This window comes from Corapipo altera, unplaced genomic scaffold (assembly GCF_003945725.1).
Source record: "Corapipo altera isolate COAL_440 unplaced genomic scaffold, ASM394572v1 0, whole genome shotgun sequence".
Classification (NCBI taxonomy): Eukaryota; Metazoa; Chordata; class Aves; order Passeriformes; family Pipridae; genus Corapipo; species Corapipo altera.
In genome coordinates this window covers 48631628-48650714 of record NW_020884872.1, presented here as the reverse complement: position 1 = coordinate 48650714, position 19087 = coordinate 48631628, and the positions used below count along the sequence as shown (strand labels likewise).

General features: G+C 36.0%; 1 protein-coding gene across 3 annotated transcripts in view; it reads left to right on the top strand.

Moving 5' to 3' along the window:
- Positions 1–19087, top strand: part of NDFIP2 (Nedd4 family interacting protein 2) — a 45757-nt gene that overhangs the window by 8200 nt on the left and 18470 nt on the right. For 2 of the 3 annotated variants that reach the window (XM_027646092.1, XM_027646084.1), the window contains exons 2-5: positions 10500–10656; positions 12086–12213; positions 15911–15970; positions 18988–19075. In XM_027646092.1, coding sequence (XP_027501893.1) covers positions 10500–10656; positions 12086–12213; positions 15911–15970; positions 18988–19075 — 433 coding nt within the window. The remainder of the gene's footprint in view (positions 1–10499; positions 10657–12085; positions 12214–15910; positions 15971–18987; positions 19076–19087) is intronic. The other variant, XM_027646097.1, reaches the window with a different exon arrangement.

Sequence of the window (19087 nt, the reverse complement as noted above, 5' to 3'; positions counted from 1 at the left end):
CTATTTAACTGTATTAAAACTGTGAGTCTCACAATGGATGGAAGGGAAAGAAGATGGCAAATAAAAAAGAGTCTTTTCGGAAGAGTCTGTTCTTACAATACACAATAATTGTGTTTAGCTGGTGTTGTGTATGTGTGTGGTTTTTTAAGCTGTTGAAATTTGTGTCTGTATTATTTCAGTAAATCAAGGACCTCAGGTACTCCATTTCCAGTTACTAAGAAAATGAGTTATGCTGAAAAAGTCAAGTGCAATTGAACCACTAATAAGAATAAAACTTGCTCTTATTGATTAATAATATCCTCTGATTTATATTTTATTAAATTATTGATTTCATTTTGGGCTACTGTGTACTGTTGAGTAGGAAATTGTTCTACTTGACTGGCTTTATTTAAGTACATAGGGGATAAATCCCTGGGTTATGGATAAACTTGAGAGTTTTGAAATTTTTTGTAGTTTTTCTGAAGAACTTTCAGGAGCACTTATGCATGGTACAGGAGACACAAACTTGAGTCCTTTTTTTCTGCTTCTCTCAAATCAAGGCCATAAGGTGAAATTGTGTGCTGCTTCTGCAGTTCAGTTTCCATGATACTTCTTCAGGAAGAAACTGCTCTTTATCTTTGTTCCTCCCTTGTACATTTATCATTTTTAGCGTCCTCCTGCATTGTCTTTGTATTTGAGCTTTCCCACTCTACCTTAAGTGAAGTATGCATAATATTTTTAGAATAATATTCAACTTTTTCAATCAACGTTGAATTTTGCAGCTGAAATTAATGTAGGCTAAAATGGAAGCTGGAACTAACTGTTGAATACTGAGTTGACTCTTGGTGACAGCCCTGTCCAATTTCTTAATTTTACAGGCCTTCCTGTTCCCTCTACTTTTACAATTTATATGTTGTGTTTGTTCTGTGTGACTTCAGAGTGACTGGGATCTACTTTCTGTACTGGTTTCATAAAGCTTCTGGTAAGTAAAGACATGACCTTTTGACTTGCAGTTCTGTCACTGGTGGCTTGCTGAAGCTGTTGGTTACTGGCAGCTGCCAACAAACCTTGATGAAACATTGTCCATCATCAGGGAAGATAGTGAGAATGAACAGGAAGCATTGTATGAAACATGGGACCTGCCCACATGTTGAGTACTGTATGCAGTTTTGGTCTCTCATAAGAGGAGCCTAGAGGAGCTACAGAAGGTAAAGGGAAACAGACTTCTTAAAAGGGATATCTGAAGTGGAGTTGGAAGTGATCAATGCTTGTAGAGTCACCAAGGCAGTGGATAGAGCAGTTGTGGAACTTTTATTCACCAAAGTGTGCAATTTTAAAACTGGAGAGCACTCACTGAGGTTTGATTTAGAAATTACGCAAGGAGAAGTGAACATATGCAGTTTGTTAATACATAAGATTTTAGAGGTAGATAATACTATCAGATTCAGGAAAACAAATTCACGTGTGTCAAATCCATACCAGATGCAAATGGCATTGGCAGAGATGCACACTTTTCCAGCTGTAGTATAACTGCTGTGAATGGTGGGGAGTCTGAAGAAAATAGGTGGCAAATAAGTGACTAAGGCTCATGTGCTGTTCATCTATCTCTTGATGATTGTGTTGGAGGCAAAACACTTCCTTTGACTGACTGCTAGTCTCAGTAATATGCTTCTGTTTTTTAGTGGGTTTCTTACTTCTATCTATGAAGCGTTCAAGGAGGTGAGCCTCATTTTATACTTTGTCAAACAATGACTTGAGAACAGCTTGAGGAACTGGTTTCAATTCTGTAAACAAACAGAAGGCTACATGATAGGTAAACAAACATGATAGGCTACACTTCTAGTGTAGATCAGAGTTGCAATACCTCATTGTGTACAAGCTTTAGAGTAAGCTTTTAACAATTCTTTCTAGAATTTTTTTTATACTTATGAGTGAAGATCTGAAAATGTTAGGCCCAGCCATAGCCTTTATTAGTATTCAGAGACACCAGTGTTTTGTTTACAAATTTGACTATCCATTCCTATAACTATGCAATAGAAAAAACTCTAGGAAACGATGCCCAGTTTATAATTTTACAATCAATATGAAGCATATACCTGTTTGGATCATACAAAAATTCCAGTACTCAGAAGTATTGCTGAATAATTCTTCAGTAGAGAAGAAACCTCAAAAAAAAAAATGGAGAGAAATGGATATATTTAAAGAATAAGACCACACTTCTAGTGGCATTAGTCTTAGAATATTTACTTTTCTAAAAGAGTTCTCATATTCACTTTACTAAGAGCTCTATTTTTACCAATAATATGGGGGATTGGAAGGAATAGAAGTCATAGGGAATGAATGCAAATGTGCATGCTGTGCTGCTAAATGTGTAATTAATTGTTTCAATCTGGATCGTAATCCACAAAAAATGAACAAGTAAAATGCTATATATAATGTAGCCATTGGGATGGAGAGACAGAGAGACACATCTATCAATACACATTATAATGTTTTTATTTTTTCCTTCACAAAGTGCTGATAATCATTGTTCTTCGTTTTGTTTTTAATGAGATTTATAAGCTTCTTTTGAAAAAACCTTGGGAAATCCAATAGACTAAAGATTCCTTGTTAAAGAGATCTGACTAAAATAATTTAACCCACTTGTGCATGTAAAACACTTTCACTTGCTACAGAATACTTTATTTTTATACAAGGAGATTCACTCTGGTAGAAAAGCCATTCTCTTGCAACTTATTTTTCACCAACACTTAGTATAAATCTCTCTGGATTCTTTTCAGTCAGAGTTTGCCTCCAGAGGTTGTGGGTTTCCATGGTACCTAATCCTTATTTAGCGGACACACTTGGTATTTCTACACAGCTGTGGAAAGGCATCAATGGATTTCTGTTCTTTCCTGGTTCTAGTGCAGATTTTACACCTTTGACCTTCTGACATATTAACTCTTGTTGAAAACTGTCTACAGAGATGCCTCTGAAAAAAAAACAACCAAACAAAAAAACAACAAAACAAACCAATCCACTCCATTATCATGAAGGGACATTGCTGGATCTGGGTGTGTGTTAGCTGATGCTTGCCAAGTCAGGGGAAGTTGAGGAAAAAAATAGGATCTGCATCTGTTATGTGCAGTCAGAGATTCTAATCAAATTTGGTCACTTAGTTTTAAATACATAAAAGCAAAAAGTAACTGAAAGTTGTACTGGAATATACTGAAGTGCCTTATGAGCTTAATTGCTTAGTACTTCAGTAGTTGTTAATCTGAGGGATCACCAGTCTTTAGAGGTTGCTGTTTGTCTGGAGTGTTGTGGTTGTGGCCAGGTCTGTATTTCAGGAGAGTGTGCATTTGGTACTGAACTGCAAATAGTTGCCTTCCTACAAGCTGGACTACACAGGTTTGTGGTAGGCTGGTATTAAAACAGGCATTTAAAAAAAAGGGTATTATGTAAATTACCGTATTGGTAAAGAATAAAAAACTGATAGTGAAGAGGAAGCTAGTAAGTTAGAATACAATGTGGTTTGTTGGGCTTATTTTCTCAAGAATTCTTGTATTCTAGAAAATTGTAAATATTTCTTTCAAAGGCTGATGTGGATATCTTTTTTTTTTTTCCAAATAAGCAGGGAAATGAAACTTTTTTTTTGCGGCAGGATTCATCTCTTCTACTCTTCAGATTATTTGCTAAGTGTAATTACAGATGTTTGGTTTTAGTTTTGATTTTTTTCAGTGACTACTGAAATTCAGTGGCTACCTGAATTAGAGCTGATTGATCTTAGCACTTTCCCTCAGCAAGCTTGCTAGTGACACCAAGCTGTGCGGTGCAGTTGACAAACTGGAGGGAAGGGACGCCATCCAGAAGGACCTTGACAGGCTTGAGAGGTGGTTGTGTGCAAACATGAATTTCAACAAGGCCAGTTGTGTAAGGTCCTGTATCTGGGCTGAGGCAATGTCAAGCACAAACACAGTCTGGGCAGAGAATCGATCGAGAGCAGCCCTGATGAGAACGACTCAGGATTCCTGGTGGAAGAGAGGCTGGACATGGTCTGGCAATGTGCACTTGCAGCCCGGAAAGCCAGTCATGTCCTGGGCTGCAGCAAAAGCAGAGTGACCACCAGGGCAAGGAGGTGATTTTGCCCCTCTGCTCTGCTCTGGTAGACATCCTACCTGGAGCACTACATCCAGCTCTGGAGTCCCCAGCACAGGAAGGACACTGACCTGTTTTTCAGTGCCTAAAGGGGCTCTACAAGAATGCCAGAGAGAGATGTTTTACAAGGGTGTGTAGTGATAGAACAAGGGGAATGACTTTAAACTGAAGGAGGGTAGGTTTTGTTTGGATATTAGGAAGAAATTCTTCTCTGTGAGGTGTGTGAGGCACTGGAGCAGGTTGCCCAGAGAAGTTGTGGATGCCCCATCCCTAGGACTGTTTAAGGCCAGGCTGGATGGGGTTTGGAGCAACTTGGAGCAACCCCCTCTGGCAGGGGGCTTGGAACTAGATGATCTTTAAGCTCCTTTCCAACCCAAACCATTCTATGATTCTGTGGATGGGGTTTCTGGTTTGACAGTATAAGTTGTACGGTTTTTCTAAAAATAAAGTAATAGTCGATTAGTTGGCATTCAGAAACGAGAGATGAATAAACAGAGGTCAAATCCATTTTCAACATGAAGTATTTTTATAACAGGTTCAGAATTAAAATTTATTTCAGGATCTTTTTTTGTTTTGTCTTGAAAATCCCAAGATTAAGATTTTGCTATTTACAGAGAAATTTATCTATTTTTAGACTAGTAAAGCTGAAAAATGCAATATGTGGTTACAAAACAAGCATTTAATTTGCAACCTGCATTTGTTTCAGTGAAATTATTTTTATGTAGCAAGAGATCTCTGCTTTCATGCCTCATTTATAAAGAGCAGTTTAGTTAAACTTACAAATCACTACCAGTAGGCAAGTGTAAAAGGACTTAGAATTTTTAAATAAATGAAAGCATCAGGTGTATCACAGAGAGGTGAGAAGGTCCCTTTAAGCTTAATGAAGAAAATAGCATGTTTTTTTTTTTTAACCTGCTGTTGGTTACACCTCTCGTATTTAAAACGATATGATTTCTGTGGAAAAAATACCTGTGTATGGAAGATGTCAGGAGTACAATGCAGAAACATCAGACTTCTTTTTGTGTAGTGTCCGGGCAGTCTGGAGTCTGCCATGCCTTGCCCTCCCACACTAGAAGCTGCGATAACTGGATATTTTTGGTTGGTCTTTTGTTATTATTTGAAAAATTGATAATAGAAGACCCAAGTGACTTCTGCAAAGTGAAGACGATGAACCTCTGTTGCCAAGAGTGTTGCTTTTTGTGACGGAACTGTATCAATGGACTGTTTTGCATAGAAAGGTTGAACTTGCGTGATGTACTTGGTTGTCTCCACAGCATTACTTAAAGCAGAGTATTAAGTTCAGCATTATGGAATTTCTGTGCATTATATTAGTTTTAATGCAGTTTGGAAGAACTCATGAACTGATCAGCATGAGGTCAAAACTAGAAGAGTCAAAGCTTCTTCAGAAATATAATATCATTTGAAAGGTAGAAGGATTTGTTAAAAGTGCTTTGTAATTTATGACTGCTAATGAGAGTTCTGTGTAGCTCTATGGTGCCCCATACAGAACTATCACTGCTAAAATTTACACAAAAGTTTATCTAAAAGTCATATTTTGACAAGGTTAACTAGTAATAAGGGTGCTAAAGGAAGCAGGAAAAGAAAGCTGGCTAGTTGTTTGGGGTTTTGTGTTTTGGTTTGTTTTTTTTTTAAACCTGTATGCGTAATTTTATGCTACGCTAAAGAAATTATCTAAAGAGCATGAAAAAAGCATATGTTTATGACAAAGGGATTTTAAAAATGTATATCATGCTCTTAATTATGTTGCAATAACTTTATAATATACTGTTTTCCCTAAGTCATATTTTATGAAAGGATTAAAGAGCAGCTTTTGAAATGTGCATAAAATGAGGTAGCAGAAATTGTGAGTGGGGAGTGTGTGTGTTACACTATGACTAGATTCAATATGCTTATCTGAAAGCATTGTTCTAATCTGATGTACGTATGGTAGACATGATATAAGATACTATATCCTTTTCCTGCGATTTTTTTAAAATGGCATAATTTAATAACTTGCCTGTATTGCCACTCCAGTACAGTCAGTCAGTTCATCAGAAATGAAGCAAACTTTGTTTTTTTAGGAAAGCAGAGTTTTGTGGGTGAAACAAAGTTACTATCTGCAGTTAAAGGAAAAGTGTTAAGTAGAGAATGAGATCTTCCAGTTTAACCATTTAGGCTTATCAAAATAAAAACTTAAAGTAAGGGACATCAGTCCCCTCAGTAAAAGCTTCTGTACTAAGCACTTTCTCATGAGTCATGTTTCTTTGTAGGCCGTCATCTGATTTCAGACAGTGCATCTGATTCCTTTGGAAATAATTACACAAACAAAATAACAGGCTTAAGGAAATCAATTAGAAGGAAGTATTAGAATGAATAATTGTGTAAATTGTAGAAGAATATTTTCCTCTTTAAAGAAATTATTACTGTTAAAGTAGTTAGAAAAGAAAGCTATCTGTATTTTACACAGTATTTTGGTGCTGAAAGGTCTGGCATTGATTTTAACTTCTTCCGAAATGAAGTAGCGAATCACTGCTTTGTAGACCTTTTGCTGGGAAGAAAACCGAAGATTGTGTATGATAAAAAAATCATATGAAGGTAATTATTATGTTACTGTACCCCCTTTAGTAGTTACCATAAGATTGAGTCATTGGTGGCAGAATAACCATTGCTCCTCAATTGAACTTTGAATTTTACATGTCCTAACATAGGACATCTTGAGAATATGAGCCTGTAATGTTCTGTAGGTTGAGGGCTGCAAAAGCAGGGATTGAAATACTGGCATAAACAGGTTAAGAGTAATATGTCTAATAGCAAAGTACTTCCTTTTTTTTTTTTAATAATAAAGCTCCGTGTAGTCAGCTGGATACTGTAAGTACAGACTAAGATGTGAAGGAAAAAAAAATTTCTGTGTGACCTGCTTTTAAAATGGGAGGGTGGGGATCGGGGGAAGGTACTAATTTACACTGGTCTGTGGTTTAATAGGTCTTGGGAATTGTTTTGACCATAATCTTGACAAAAGCAGTTGTGTTGCTTTGAACCAAATAATGGCTCAGTTGGGGCTTGGGAGGGACTGGGATGATGAACTGTGAGTTCTCCTCAGTCCTTTAAAAAGTAGACAAATAATCTTACTATTGGGAAAATAAAATCTTGGATACTGTTTGTATACTTTTAATGCTTCTTCAGGTGACATTTAAGTACATAGCATAAGTAATGCCTTGAAACAGATGTTTTCTGTTCCATTCTGGGTGTTTTTATCTTGGTTTCTATGGCAATGAAACCTATGTGGAGTGTCAGGCCTCTTCTTCCCCTGTCTCCAAAAATAACTTCTAAATTTATCGGACAGTATAAGCCAAAATTAAACATAAATGGCAAGCTCAAAGGTAGACAGATTGCTACTGGTTTCAAGCAAGCTGGTGACTCCACAGAGGAGAATCAGTGCCCTGTGAAAACGAGGCAGAGTTGCTACGAGACGAAATGATATAAACCACTGCTATCTACCCTGCTGACCTGGGCAAAATTTCCGGTTTACTGGGGCAAGTTCTGCTGCAGTTGTGGAGTTTTATTACAGAATCACCGAACATGGTGAGTTGGAAGGGAACCACAAGGATCATTGAATCCAACCCTTAGCTCTACACAGGACCATCCCCTGGAGTCACACCATGTGCCTGAGAGTATCATCCAAACACTTTTTGAACTCTGTCATTGTTTTGCTTTCTTACCTCAGCGAATTAGTCCCCTGAGAAGAGCTGAAATTACTGCCTTGAGGAGAAACTAGGAGACAGGACACAATGAGAACTAACAAAAGCTGGTTTCTGTTAACAGAACAACTTGTGTTTATTATTGTAGCTGTGAACACTCAAGCTACTTAATCCAATTCTTGTGGTTTTCTTTTTTTTTTTTCCCAGTAAAGGAGTCAGGATTTTTTGTTATATTACTGCATTACGATAACCTTGATGCCTTTCAGGATTTCTGAGAGGCCTGTATAATAGAAGAAAGGATAAAGAGAAATACTTGGTTTCTGAATATGAGTCCTGCAAAATAAAGGCTTTTTGAATCCACTAAAGGCCATAATGGGACTCTTTTGTATGGAGCCCTTAGGATGAATTTTTTCCATTTTCTAACTGCAGTTGCTATAACAAGTGAATGACTTGTTAACTTTGTCTTTGAAAACAAGAAGTCTCGTGCATATTCTTGTCGGATCCTCATGTTAACTTCATCAGTTACTAAATTACTCCACTGTTACTATATTAGAGATAATACGGAGAAAAGTAATTTTCAAGAAAGCACGCAGAAGACACAAAATTACAGTTCTTGTAATGGCAAAGTATTGTTGTTGTTTTTTTTTTTAAGCAGTAGTATGTTTTTTGACCAATGAGATGCTAGAGGATCTCTATGTCTCCAGAATAGTGACAGTACATACTGTGACTTGGTAGGGAGAAAAAGTTGCAGGGATTGAAGTGGAAGGTGACAGGAGGGGAAGAATGGAGGTAACAGACAGATGTCAATTAACTTGGCTGCTTCTCCTGCCTGTAGACCAGGTTGTTGTCGGAGGGTAGTCAGAACTACACACAGATCCTGTAAGAGTGTCAGTGTAACAGCATCAGTGTAAAAAACTATGCTAGTAATATCTGGTTATTTGTATCTTTTCTAATAAAATGACAGTTTTATTTAAAAATTAGGGTCTTTTTTATTTGTCCATTGCAATATGAGGTTTTTCTTGTGAATGATTGTACTGAATTTAGAATCATAACTTTTGTAGTTCTCAGGTTCTTCTTCTGACCGGTTTGACCTTTTTAGAGTCTAGGGATTTGTATTCTCACTTATTTTCTCTATCACTAAATATATTTTAGTTATTTTGAAGTGCTTTTGTTTTCTTTGGCTTTAACTACTCTAAATGGCTATTCATATTTCAGATTACTGCTACTTTTGGATCACTGATTAGCCGTCAAATGACCTGATTGCTCAGTACCCAGAAACCCTCAAAACCTCCTGTCAGTTCCATTGAAGATGACCTCTGAACATTAGGAAACTTTTTTCTTTTTTTTTCCCTCTGTATTTTTAATAAAGGGAGGGTAACTGAGCACTGGAACAAGCTTTCCAGAGAGCTTGTGGAGGTGCTCAAAAGTCATCTGAATGTGGTCCTGCACAACCAGCTGTAGGTGTCTCTCGTTGAGAAGGGGGGGCCTGAGAGGCCTCATTGAGCTATATGGCCTCAGTGATCCCTTTCAGCCTCAACCATTCTGTGAACTTTGATATAATCTACATGTTGAAAGAATTTTGGTGTGAATGTTACACTATTTAACAAGAAATTTAGCATTCTTTCTTCTCATAATGTGATTTTTCCAATAATCTGATTGCACTTTGCCTAATAGGAAATCAATGTAGTTATAGTTTTAATATTTTTGTTATTGAAATGGTATTTTTCTGTAGGGTATTCACAGAAACAACCAATTTGAAGCTACAGAATTCTGCTTTTAGATTTGTTCAACTTATCTTCTGGTCTGGGTTTTACATGTGGCCCTTCAGTTGCTGACTTCTATGTATCTTATCTTGTAGTTTGCACTACCAGGAACTAGCACTTTTTTGTTTAATTCTAACCCTCTTTCTTCTTAAAAGTTTGATTCATATTCTAAGCACTATCAAGATAGCTAAAACAATCAAAAAGGCCTTCTCTAAGAAAAGATATTAGTTGCTGGATCTGAATTCCACAGTTTTAATCAACATTCTTGCTTAGCCAAATTTTTATTTCTGTATATGCTTAACTGGGCATGTCCTTATAAAACTTCATCTTAATAAAACAAACAAACCAACCAGCAGCTTAAAGTTTTATGAGGAAAAGGTTGTTTCCAGCAGAATATTTTGAAAAGTCTTAGAATTTGCATGGAGAAACTCTTTGACAAGTTGTAAGAGAATGAAAATTACAGAACTAGAAATGTGTCTTAAATTTTTATTTCTTCTAGATCAATACAATAAATGATAATATTTCTCACCTGTTTTGTTTTAAAATGGGTTAAGACATTTTATGAATGTATTTAGGAACAAAAGTGTAATGGTGTTAAAATAGTCATATAAGAGTATTTTCCATTATAGTAAACATTGAAAAACTGCAGATTTTTAAGACTCTCTGAACATCTCTGATGAGAAGAAATACGTTTCTGGGGGAAAAAAACCAACAAGGCAGTTAAGACTATCTTTAGCTGTTTGCTTAAAAGAATTTAGCTGGACTACTTGAAGTAGTCACATGCTGGTTTGTAAATATTTTTTGTTTTGTTGGTGAGAGCAATATTCTCTCTTTGAACATGCTTCTGCATGTATTAGGTTGTCGTGGAAAGTATTCCCTAAATGCCTCTGAAATTCTGAAATTTTTATGATTTTCTTCTAAGCTTCATAATGAGGATGACCCACCAGAATCTTCAGCAGCTGAGCAGCCCTCAACGTCTACAGAGACTACGCAGACTCCCCAGACAGCAGCCTTATCTGAAGCAGATACTTCCCCTCCACCTTACTGTAGCATAGCTGTGGAAGCAGCTGCAGCTTCAGGTATTTTTCTCACATAACAGCTTGTCAGGGAGGGGCGTGTATGAATCAGCACTTGGTTCAAACTGGTACGATACTGTGGCTGTTTTTTTTTCCTAAGCACACAATCGCAGTAAAAAGATATCCTTTCATGTACAGCCCTTTTATTCAGAAGAAGCACACTTCTAAATTACACTGATTGTTCTAAATTGCTAGACTAATGGATATTCATTAATTAGTATAATAGGTTTTATTTAAGTCTGCTCTAGTTCTGTTCCACATTTAATCTACATCTTTGAGTAGTGCTCCATTATTAGACCTCATTAGCACTTTTCATTGCCTCTTTGTAAACAAAACCCTCAAACTTCCAAGTATATAACATTGTTCTGTGAAAATATTGCCATGAAAAGGTTAATTTTTCTTTAAAGGCTCTTGATAAAACTTCTCATGAAAAATGAGTAACAGGAGTCTTTTTATCCATTTGTTCACTGCTCCTCTTCTCAATGAGATTGTGACTTTGTGATATGGGAGACTTAACAGCAGGCAACATCGGAGTTCCTGTTTAAGTAAAGTTGCATGGATTTGTGTCTCCGTGTGCCAAATAAATATTTTAGAAGTAACAGCCAACGTAATGTTTTTAATGCTGGTTAAAAGAGCAGTTTCCTGTCCCTGTCCTTTGAGACAGTATTTGCAGATATAATAAATAGCTGTTTGGAATTATCCCTATATATCCCTATATATAACATCCTTGTATTGGTGTGCTGACAAATCTGTTGACCATGTGACCTGTGCTGACAAATCTTAACCACCTAAGCAATGTTGTAACAAGCTACTGCTGGCTGTAGGAGGAAGATCAAGGTGTATTTTGAGTAGTTTTTAATTAATGTTGTAAATAATTCTGTGTGATGATATTTTACTCTTGCAACATAGAAGAATGAAGTCTCTGGTCCATTTTGATGGAAGGAACATTTTTAAAAGAATGTGTTGAAATTGGAAAAACTGATTTTCACAGAGCAACTGGAATTAGCAACAAGGCCACACTGATAAGAATACAGCATGATTTTTACCAGACTGAAGTGATATTGATATTTAAAGGCTCTTTTTTCTTAGGATGTTTATGTGCATGTCTTTTGTATGATTTGATAAAAAGCCTTTGTTTGGAATGCCCAGGGATGTAACTAACATAGTATGATTTATGTTCGTACATTTTTTGCCAGCATCTATGTTAAAGTTTCTGCCTTGAGTACCAGCTAAAAGTACCATCAAGCTGCACTACTTTTTATAAAAGTATTTAAAAAAACCCAAACTTATTTCAAATGCAAATATCATGAATTTCAGCCTCTATAAAAAAAATACTTCAAGGATATATAATTATGTGCATGTAAAAGTTAATATTCTTGACATCCTTCTGGTTTAAGAATACATAACTACATAACTTCTTTATTTTGAACAGAAACACAAAATGAATTTTATCCTGTACCACCTCCATACAGTGTAGCTACCTCTCTTCCTACTTATGATGAAGCAGAGAAGGCCAAAGCTGCAGCAATGGCAGCTGCTGCAGCAGAAGTTGCCCAACGAGTAAGTGATATAGTTCTGCTTTATTTCAGTTTTGTGAAACATGTTAGGCTAGTTAATTATTTATAACAATTGAGCCCATATTATGACCTATTACTAAAATAACAGTGGGCTGATGACTTAAATATTTTGGATGCTTAGGTTTTGTATAGACAGTGTAAGTTAGTTGTAAAGTACTGTGAAAAGCATATCATATTCACCCTCTTCTGAGATGTAGCTGTTGTCCAAACAACTTTAAAAGCCAAATTTTGCCCTGTTTTAATAGTTTATCCAGTAACTTGTCAACTTTTAATTAGGTATCCACTACTAATGTTAATTTATAGAGTTATTGCTGACATTTGGTGTTTTGTATGGTAAAAAAAATGACCAAAGACATTTAGAGACAAAGGGAGAATTCCAACAGTGTGGAAGGGGCAAGACCCTAAATGATGTAGATCTTTTTTAAAAGGAAAGGTCCCTGTTGTTTGTTCCATGGAAGTTCAAAGAAATGCTCCAAGTTCTTAAAACAAACAAAAAAACCCATACACCATGAGTTATCGTAAACAGTAAATTAAGTAATAGGCATATATTCGGTGTTTATAGTTTTGAAAGAATTAACCTTATTTAGAGTACAATCTTCAACACAGAAAACTGATATCTGCAATTAGTAATAGGTGTTAGTTTTGTAAGCAAATTTCTTTTTTTCTCTTAAGATTTGAAATGTGGAAATTGAGCTGCTTGGTAGTATTGACCATAATATATGATACCCAAATAAGGCTTCTAGTGCTTTGACTAAAAGTCTCCTCCTTGAGATCGAATGTGATTATGTTTGATATATATTTAAAATCTTACTGGCTACAGAGTGCTTGTGGCTGGAAAAAACCCTCTGCTCACCCAGCAGGAGGCTGTTCCTTTCTTGACTGCAGCACAGTACTCAGTGCACAACACTCACTTCAAGATATGCACAGCTACAGCTAAAAGTGGATTTGTGTAACATGGTCAGTGAAGGTGTCCCACAAATCTGTTTTACTAAATGCGGTAGGGAACCAGGGAGATCTGAATGGCTGCTTGCCATGTTTCAGCGGTGAGCTGATGATCTCCAGCTGTAACATTTTAACTGCTATGTAGTCTGTCCTTACTGTTCATCACATAAGTAAAATATTTGGTGAAATACTGGTCTGAGTGAAACCCTCAATCTGAAGTTACAAACTTGGAACATTAGCAACCCACACCTAACTTCTAGAGTACCTGTGGTGCGGCAGACAGGATGTGCAGCTCTCAAAAAATTCTTGTTGCTTTTAAATTCATATGTCTAGAATCCTATGAAGCACAAATTTCAGACATAAAAGGAATCTTTCTTGACAGCTCAGCCTGGGGTTCAGCCAATTTCGAGAATAAAGCTAAGCAAAAAAAACCAAACAAAAATGTTTTTTGTTTTTTTTGGTTTTTTTTGGTTTTTTTTTATCGTGTAATTTTAAGCTTTTTTATTTTTACTTTGGAGAACTCTTTCTTAAAAGTTCAGGTCAGTGTGACAGAAACATCTTTTACCCTTCTTCAGACAGTCTGCCTGGTTTTGGTCAAACAACAAATTTTTGAAAAGTGAGTTTCCTCAGTTGATACATATGGCTTCAAATTTGGTGAATGTGTGGAGATTGTCTTGCATGAAAAAGTTGAGGCTGCTCATAGCTCTGAAGGGGATGGGACTTCAGATGTGCTGTTCCCAGAAAGCATTCTCAAATGTTTTGTGTCAGAGTGGGATTACAGAACTAAAAGTAGATACACCTTATGGCTGCTTTGACTGTTTTTGGTGAAAACATTGAAACTGAGAAATAGCAATTTCTGGTGTGCTCTGAAGTAGTTTTATTATTCTCACCGTTCAGTTAGAAGTGAAGGGGAAAACCACTTGATTCAATTGTCATCAATGGTAGGTGAAGAGAAGGACAATAGCTGACCGACCTTCTGAAGCTAATGTGTTGTGGGAAATTGGTTTTAGTTGAGTAAGGAGGTAACTGGCTCAAAGTGGACGCAGGCAGGGATCAGAGAGGATGGGTCTAAGTCAAAATAAGAAGAGGCAAGGGTGAATGGAGAGCAGCGGTCTGGACAGAGTACAGATTTAAATGAGAAACAGAAGGGAAAAGGATAAACTGGGATTGGTGGAGAAAAGGACCGATTGGGGCTAAAATGTGGTACTGGGAAAGGAACTGAAGCTGGTGTGTGAGAAAAGAGGAGTAGGGAGAGAAAAGAAGTCTAGAGTTAAGATGCTCTAGGAGAGTTGGATACGGTGATGGAGTTAGAAGTAAACTTTTACACAGTCCACCTTGTTAGAACATACAGTAGAACTTGACATTCAAGAACTGCATGCTGACACCACAAGAATTTCACTTGCTTATTTCCCCCAAACTAGAAACTGAGTAAAAAGTTCTAGACTCATGACATTACTAAGTTAGTATCAGTAGTCTAGTTTACACAGTGTATCTGAAAGTCACGTTCTTGCTGGCTGCTGAAAAGCTCCTTTTTTTTTCTTTTTTTTTTTAAGCAAGTGCATGCACACACACAAAGCTATATTAAAGAAAGAGTATTAGGGTCACAAAGTTGGGATTTGGGGAAAAAATAGGAAATGCTGAAACCAAATTTCAGTTTTGTAGATGATATTAAACTTATGTGCAGTTGTAATTATTGCCATTTTAATTACCTTACCATGTGATACTGCCAGAAAATCCCTGCCTTATTTAATAACTCTGGACTTACACTGAAATGGTCTAAGACTGTATAATAAAACTGTCTTATACTGGCAGATGGCTGGAAAAAGAAAGAAGGGTGTTGTTACGGTTAGAGTGGTGGCTCACCGTCTTTAGGGGAAGGATTTAACTCTGAATACCTGCGGAGTAACAGATAAGTGACTTAACTATGTAACAGTAGTGCACACTTTGTTTTATCACTTTCTCAAGTGACAGCTGGAGACAGTATCTGACCTGTAAGTTACAGACTTTGCAAAACATACACAAATGATATAATATAGATTTTTCAGTTTTTATTTTCAGCCTTATGAAATTAGTGCTTTTACAAATCTGAGCTCTGCAGTGTTCTGTTCCTCTGGTTTCTTCCTTGTAAACTGAGGATATATTGCTTCTTTACTGCAATAATGTGAACAGTAGAAAAAACTTATATGTCATTTTGTTGCTTCGAGTGATACATGAAGCTGATTATTTTCATGGTATAGTCCAAAGTGTCCAGTGAAGAAGGTTACAAATCTACTCATTGAGCAAAAAAGAGGAAAATGGCTTGAAAGGGCAGCACATTTAATAAAAAGCTTTTGTATTTTTTCCCCCAAATCATGTAGGGATCTTAAAAAAACCTTAATGTGATCATATTATATACTTCATCATAGGCCCTACATTCACAGATATCATAGATAATATATTCATATAATATGAACAATCTAAACCTTTACTGAAAGTTTCAGCACTTGTTTTTATAGTTCTTTGTGTAACTTATCATTGTATCAAAGAAATTGTACCAACCTTGTGTCATCAGTAGTGATAGCATTAGTTATCCTGGGTTTTCCTTTTCAAATTATCAAAGTCAGTTTTGAAAGGTCAGTTTAAACGGACAAAAGTATTGCTAACAGTTAAATGACTTGTTTGTATGTTGCAATGAATGGCTTTTACTTAATGCTTTTCAGTTGCATTTGTCTTATGTTTTTCTGTTTTTACATGCTTAGCACGCCCAGTTTAGGGAATCTAGGAGTCTGTTTGATGAAATATTCCTCAGTCGTCCAGAGGTATGGTATAGTTCTCTCTAGTTTAGACTTCGCTATGAATTTTCCTGCTGGCAAACAAATGCTTCTGGGATTCATTGTGCCTTTTCCCCCCCACTGTTAATTTCTCCATATTGTTTTGTATGTTCAAGGTATCATTTATGGGGTTTATTAAGTAATTTGACCCTTTCATAGAAGTTTTTTGCTGTAAACATTGCATTGGGAAGACTTACATCAATTTAGTGGTTCTTTACTTGATTAAAGGTGGTTGTCTCACTATATGCCATGCTAGATTTCAATTCGAAAGATGTTAACAAGCATTGAGACCAAACAGTCCTCCTCTTGCAGAATACTACAGAGAGGGCTGTTGTTTACGGGGAATTAGTAGATTTGACTTCAGTAGATGGTGTGTACCATTTGATGTTCTTTTGCTTAGAAAAATTATTGTGTGATATGCCATTTATATTGATAATATAATTTACTGTTTAGATGTTTCTCTGGTCATAGGAGCAATAAGTTTTCTGTTCGTACATGTCAACTTATTTAGAAAGCAAGAAATAGTGCAGTATGAAACAGTGTTACATACTGTATAGATTTGTGTGTTGTGTTACATTCTTCTCATTAAGAAGAAAAAAATATATAATATGCAATCTCATTGATAAAAAGGTCACTACCTAATAGAAGTATTTTATTAAATTATGTTTAGCTCTAAGCATCAGCAGAGAGGACAGTAATTCTTCATTCCCATTTTCATTCGTGAGTGCATGGTGACAAGCAACTATATGTTGAAGAAAGATTAGGGCAATTGACACCAGCTACATCAAATGAGAGCACTGTGAAAGACAGGCAGTATTAGTGGGACTTGAGCAGTGGTCAGTTAGTGTTTTCTGTGTGCAGGACTGCTCATGAAACCTCATAGTCCTAAGTGATATGGATGTAGGCTAAAGGTGATTTAAGCACGGGAAAGTATTTAATTTCTGAAATATTCTGATAATTTTCATATGCCAGTTTTTGGAGACAGTAAATAGGACTCAGTTTACTGCTCCCTTTTGACATGGAGTGTGATAAATTACAACTTGTTTACACTTAGTACAACAGTGCATGTCTGCTCTTATATTTGTGGGCTGTGTATTGACCTGTGTTTCTCATGTGTGTAAGCCTTAAAGAAGCCTGTGTGTACAGAGCAAACTGCTAAACTTGTTACCGTAGTTGAGCAAAATTTTCATATCTCTGAGGCAGCTTTTTGCATGGAGTATAATTCACAAATTGTTTTGGAAATACCAGTGTGAAGTACTTGGCAGTAATTGGCAGACAGTTTAGAAAAAAGTCCAAAATTATTATATATGGGGTCTTGTAGACATTGTGAAATGAAAACTGAAAATAAGTTTGTTGTCCTGACTTGAAAAAGGAAATTTTGTGGCATGCATTTCAGATATAAACACATTCAAATGCAGCTCTTTGTTTAATGCCTTTTCAGCCCGTCCTCTCCTTCCCTTCCCCCCCCATCAGTCTTGTAGCTACAGCAAAGTTGAACTAAATAAACCAAAGCTTTCATAGTCACTTATGATGACCATTTAGGGACATCTGAAATTATGTACTGTTGAATTATAGTCCCTTAAGGTTGTTGTTCAGCTAGCTTGTTGTACTTCCATTGGAATTGTCTATGTGAATAGCAGTGTTTTTAAAGTAAGTTACCTGATGCAGTGTCTTCATTAATTAATCTGAAATACAGAACACAGCTGGAATTTCACAGCCATGTTACTCAGGGTAAAGCTGACTGCCTTGAGTTGTTACAGGTTGTTGTAGGACATTTTTTACTTAATCTCTATACTCTGGTAAATTATTTTGCTCTGTTGACAAAAGGGAACATGTGGATCACTTGGCAGAGCTTTAGATCACTGTGATTGTTTAATGCCCTGAATTTTAGTCATGAATGTTATTTCAGTAGTAAGTGCTTCTGGGTGTAATAGACAAGTAAATTTCACTGGAATTGATCTCTCTTGATTTCATTTGTTTTTATAGGTAATTTCTTGTCTCAGTTCTAATAAATTATGTTAATTTGAACAAAAAATAAGAAAAGAATATTACTTGTGCTTCTGTTTAGACCATATTACCGCTGCTACTGACAGCATTATTTAACTTGTGTCATCCTGCATTGTTTTAATGTTACTCATTTAAATATAAAAACGGTGTATAATTTGTCTTAGTTTTCAGCGGACTCTCTTCAGTAGAGAAATTTTTACATTTGTCAGTCTACAGTCAGAGCAATGTTTTACCTGTGTGTAGAACTGACATATGTAATATTTGCCAAGTTCTGTTGAAAATCGAGTCCTGAGAAACAAAACAAATTCTTACTTGCAGTATTTTATGACCCAGTATGTTAACACAATGGGAGAAATCTTTGAATCATTTTGACTGTGACATCTCTGTTCTCTTTTGTTTGGCTTAAGTAATGTGCTTTTTGAGTTTGGAATACTTTTAGACACTTCTAAGGTGATTGCGCCCTCTAGTGACCCTAGAGGTTTTCTTTGCGTTGCTTATGTTTTTGTGTGGGCTGTAAAATTGTTTAGTGCAGTGCTACTGTATCAGCAATTTATTTCTAAAACTTTTATTCTTTATTTAGGGAAGCATTAGAAGACTTTTATGGCAGGAAAAATATAGACCATACTATGTGATGACTTTTCAAAAAAATATTTAATAACTTGGCTACGTATCAAGACAGTTACAGTTAAAAAAAGATTTACGTTGGGTTTGATTGTCAAAGTACTAATCTGAAATAACTTTTAGCTTCACTTAAGATGAATAGGCAATATGTACATATTTTCTACAGAAACTTTTACAGACAGTTTGGGCTTTGTCAATATAAGCAACAAATAAGACTTGTTTTATAGTTATAAATTATTTTTCTTCTAAACTTCCTTGATGTGGACATGTTACAGAAATGTCAATTTTCTTCTAACTTTAGAAACGTGATTAATACTTTATCCTATAGATAGTTATTCTAAACTTTTCACTAAATTATCACTAACCTGTAAATCCAGGAAGAAGAGTATCCACCACGGGATGATTTCAGTGATGCAGATCAGCTTAGAGTGGGCAATGATGGCATCTTCATGTTGGCATTTTTCAGTAAGTTATCTT